The sequence below is a fragment of the Syzygium oleosum genome, unplaced genomic scaffold (assembly GCF_021117445.2).
Source record: "Syzygium oleosum isolate NSW1041296 unplaced genomic scaffold, Sole_v2.1 Sole_v2.22, whole genome shotgun sequence".
Classification (NCBI taxonomy): Eukaryota; Viridiplantae; Streptophyta; class Magnoliopsida; order Myrtales; family Myrtaceae; genus Syzygium; species Syzygium oleosum.
In genome coordinates, this window is record NW_026607506.1 from 3,183,859 (window position 1) to 3,187,159 (window position 3,301).

Below are 3,301 nucleotides of genomic sequence, written 5' to 3' on the forward strand. Positions count from 1 at the left end.
TTACGGATAAAGTAGTAACTGCTAAGGGCAGTTTAAATTGAACTGGGAGATATTCAGAAGATATGTGATTGTGTATCTGAAAATCTTCTCTGTAGAACGTAGTTCTAAAAAAGTCTCCCAAAGTGCAAACAAAGTTCCGCTTCGCAGAGGAATCCGCCAAGAACTCTGAAGCCTGCAAGTGGTGCATTTAATCTGTGGCAAAAGAGGTATGTTCGTTCATGTAATATACTTCAAACGATCGGTGATTCAAGCGTAGAATGGGCACGTTTTTCCGCAAATTATGTATTATGTTTAGGAATCTGTTTCCATCATGTTGATTAAAGAATTAAACTTAGGTAAAGGCTTCGGTTTATATGCTGAACTAATGAGAATGAATGGAGTAATCTGGATGTGACAGGTGAAGGTCTCCTATCTGGAAGGCCATGCAGTGGGCCTCTACTTCTCGGCAAATTGGTACTCGCCATGTCGAAACTTCAACCGTTTCCTATCGAACGACTTACGAGCAACTGAAGACCAATCGGTCCAACTTCGAGGTCGTCTTCATCTCTGCCGATGAGGACCTGAGTGCATTCAACAGTTATCACTCCTCCATGCCGGGGCTTGCGATCCCTGTGTCAGACTTGGAGTCGAAGAAGGCGTTGAGCCGTAAATTCGACGTCGAGAGCATCCCGTGCCTGATCATCCTTCAGCCCAACAGTAATAAGGAAGAGGAGATACTGCACGACAGCGTCGAGCTCGTCCACCGTTATGGGGTCGAAGCGTTCCCGTTTGCGAGGGAGAGATTGGAGGAACTGCAGAGGGAAGAGAAGGAGAAACGTGAGAACCAGTCATTTACCAATTTACTCAGCAGCCATTATAGAGATTATCTTTTGGGTCATCACCCTTCGACCGGTCAGGTTACTATCATTAATTCAGCTTAGACATGATCACGGATTTGATAATTGGCCTAGCTTGTCTAGACTCAAAATGCGAACTATTTGACTTCGGAAACATTTTATGTTAGGTCCAACCTCGAGCTTCAAGTTTGGTCTTTTTAATGAGAATTTTTTCCTTATACTAGGTTGGTTGGATTGGGTCAATCTCAACCATTAATTTTGTGGACCTTGCATAAGCGATAAAAGGAGTTTATTATTCTTATAATGGCCATGGATATAGGAGCAACCATAGATTCCTACGTAGAAACTACCATGTGATCCAAATAATTTAGTTGATACGGAAGAAAAATGGGAATGCCACGTAATAGGGCTAACTTTGTTATCCTAGCTCGAGGTTGGATCGAGTCGGGCCCAAATTGAATCAAGTGGGGAAAAAAAGAATAGTATTAACCAAACTTGAATTAACATTACTTTGCGATCCTAGAAAAACTTGAATTAACATTAGTAGCCAAAGTTCACTCAAAGGTAAAGTATTTCTCAAATACATGGTAGATCATTGTTTCAAAGTGCAGGTACCGGTTGCTTCTTTAGTTGGTAAAACACTGGGCCTATTCTTCTCAGCCCAGTGGTGCCTTCCGGGCATGAAGTTCACTCCCAAGCTCACCTCCATCTACCACAAGATCAAGCACGCGATCTACCTGAGACCGGGCGTCGAGGACTTCGAGATTGTCTACGTGTCAAGCGACTGCGACCGAGCTTCCTTCGATTCCTACTTCACCCTCATGCCCAGGCTCGCGCTGCCCTTCGGGGACCCCAACATCAGGGCGCTCACCAGGCATTTCGACGTGCAGAGCATTCCCTGCTTGGTCGTCTTGGGCCTGGACGGAAGGAAGCATGGCCGGAGCCTGATCAATTCGAACCAAGAGAATACTTACCCTTTAACGGAGGCCCAGTTGGTGTCGCTGTACTGGCAGATGGACGAGGAGGCGAAGGACCTCCCGAAGTCGGAGTTCCACGCTGGCCACCACCACGAGCGCACCCTGGTTTCAGACGGCACCGGTGGTGGGCCCTTCATATGCTGCGACTGCGACGAGCAAGGGTCGGGGTGGGCTTACCCGTGCCTGGAGTGCGGGTATGAGGTGCACACGAAATGTGCCCGGACCTTAGGTGGGGCTTTAACCGTCGGGCCATGAGGGCATGCTTTCTTTTGCTGATAATTCGGATTTCTAATGGGGCGTGTGCATGATATCGCAAAGTCGTTGACTTCGTACCGTTTATTCGAATTGAAGGGCTGGTGATCAAGAGGGTTCTAAGTCTTCTTCTTGATGTGTGAATGTACTGCGAGCATGACGTCCACTTAGATGAGTCCAAAAGAGACGCTACGCTAGGCGATGGTAAATACCAAGTTTAGCTTGTAATCTCCGAAGAAAAAGCACGGGCTTGGATGCCTCAATTGTGATTTAGCGTGACTTGAAATGTGTCGACTACTATGTAGCAATTGACAATGCTAATGGTGATGCGTTGAACGTCCAATCCACATAGACAAGTTAGTTCTATAGGCACACGAAACTAGTGGGTTCGTTTGTTGAAGGAAACCTATTTACGGGAAATTATTTTTCAGTATTTGGACGATGAAAAACTAATTGATTTACAAAAATACGTTTTTCATGTACTAAAAACAAGCAGCTTAGATTAAGGGATAACTACCTCCCCTCTTAATAAAAAGAAAATCACTTTTCCTAAATCACAAAGCAAACGAAAGCTAATTATTTTTCTTTAAAATGATTTCCATGAAAAATATTTTTCCTTTATTATTAAGTTTTCATTGAAACAAATGCACCCTAAATTAGAAAAAGTATTCCATATTAGGGTCCGTTTGTCTTGCGGAATGGGCCGGAATTGGGTTCGCGACAGTTTCCCATATCCCCATCTCTCATTCCCCCTTTCTTCGAGAGGATTCATGGGGCTTCGCAGCATCCGAGCCTCGATTTGTGGAATTCCTTGCATGGGAAAAGTCCCATATGAAACCTCGAAGGCCTCTTTGTCTTCTTCCTTCTTCCCGCTTCTGCTTCACGGCGAGACTAACCGTGAGAGACGACCACTGTTCATGGACGACGTCATCACTTAAACCCTAAATAAACCTTTCGTTTTCTCTCTCTAACAGCCCCTCTCTCGGCTCACCTCAGCTTCGTGTTCGACCAGATCGACGCGATCAAGAAGGAATACGAGCGGTATCAAAAGGATGAGACTCTCCAGCGGATACGCACCTGGCGCAAGGCGAAGAACGCACCCCTGTCGCGGAGAGGAAGTAGGTTTGCCTGAGAGTGAAGTGAGTGGTTTGAAAGGAGGGGGAGTCGGTGAAGGAGGTGGAGTTGGTGCTTCCATGGAGAGAGAGGGTTGAGTTGATGGAGAGGCTAGTGTAGCGA

At 45.8% G+C, this 3,301-nt stretch overlaps 1 protein-coding gene across 1 annotated transcript; it reads left to right on the forward strand.

The window, feature by feature from the left end:
- Positions 1 to 395: 395 nt before the first annotated feature.
- Positions 396 to 2,238, forward strand: LOC115669804 (probable nucleoredoxin 2). The gene is made up of 2 exons (XM_056321154.1): positions 396 to 896; positions 1,448 to 2,238. The coding sequence occupies exons 1-2, from the start codon at positions 423 to 425 to the stop codon at positions 2,066 to 2,068; spliced, it is 1,095 nt and encodes a 364-aa protein (XP_056177129.1). The 5' UTR covers positions 396 to 422; the 3' UTR covers positions 2,069 to 2,238.
- The last annotated feature ends 1,063 nt before the right edge of the window (positions 2,239 to 3,301 follow it).

Excerpts from the sequence above, each read along its gene's own strand:
- LOC115669804 (XM_056321154.1), top strand. The coding sequence starts at position 423 with ATGCAGTGGGCCTCTACTTCTCGGCAAATTGGTACTCGCCATGTCGAA. Across the intron at positions 897-1,447 it reads ATCACCCTTCGACCGGTCAG|GTACCGGTTGCTTCTTTAGT; the intron begins GTTACTATCATT and ends TTCAAAGTGCAG.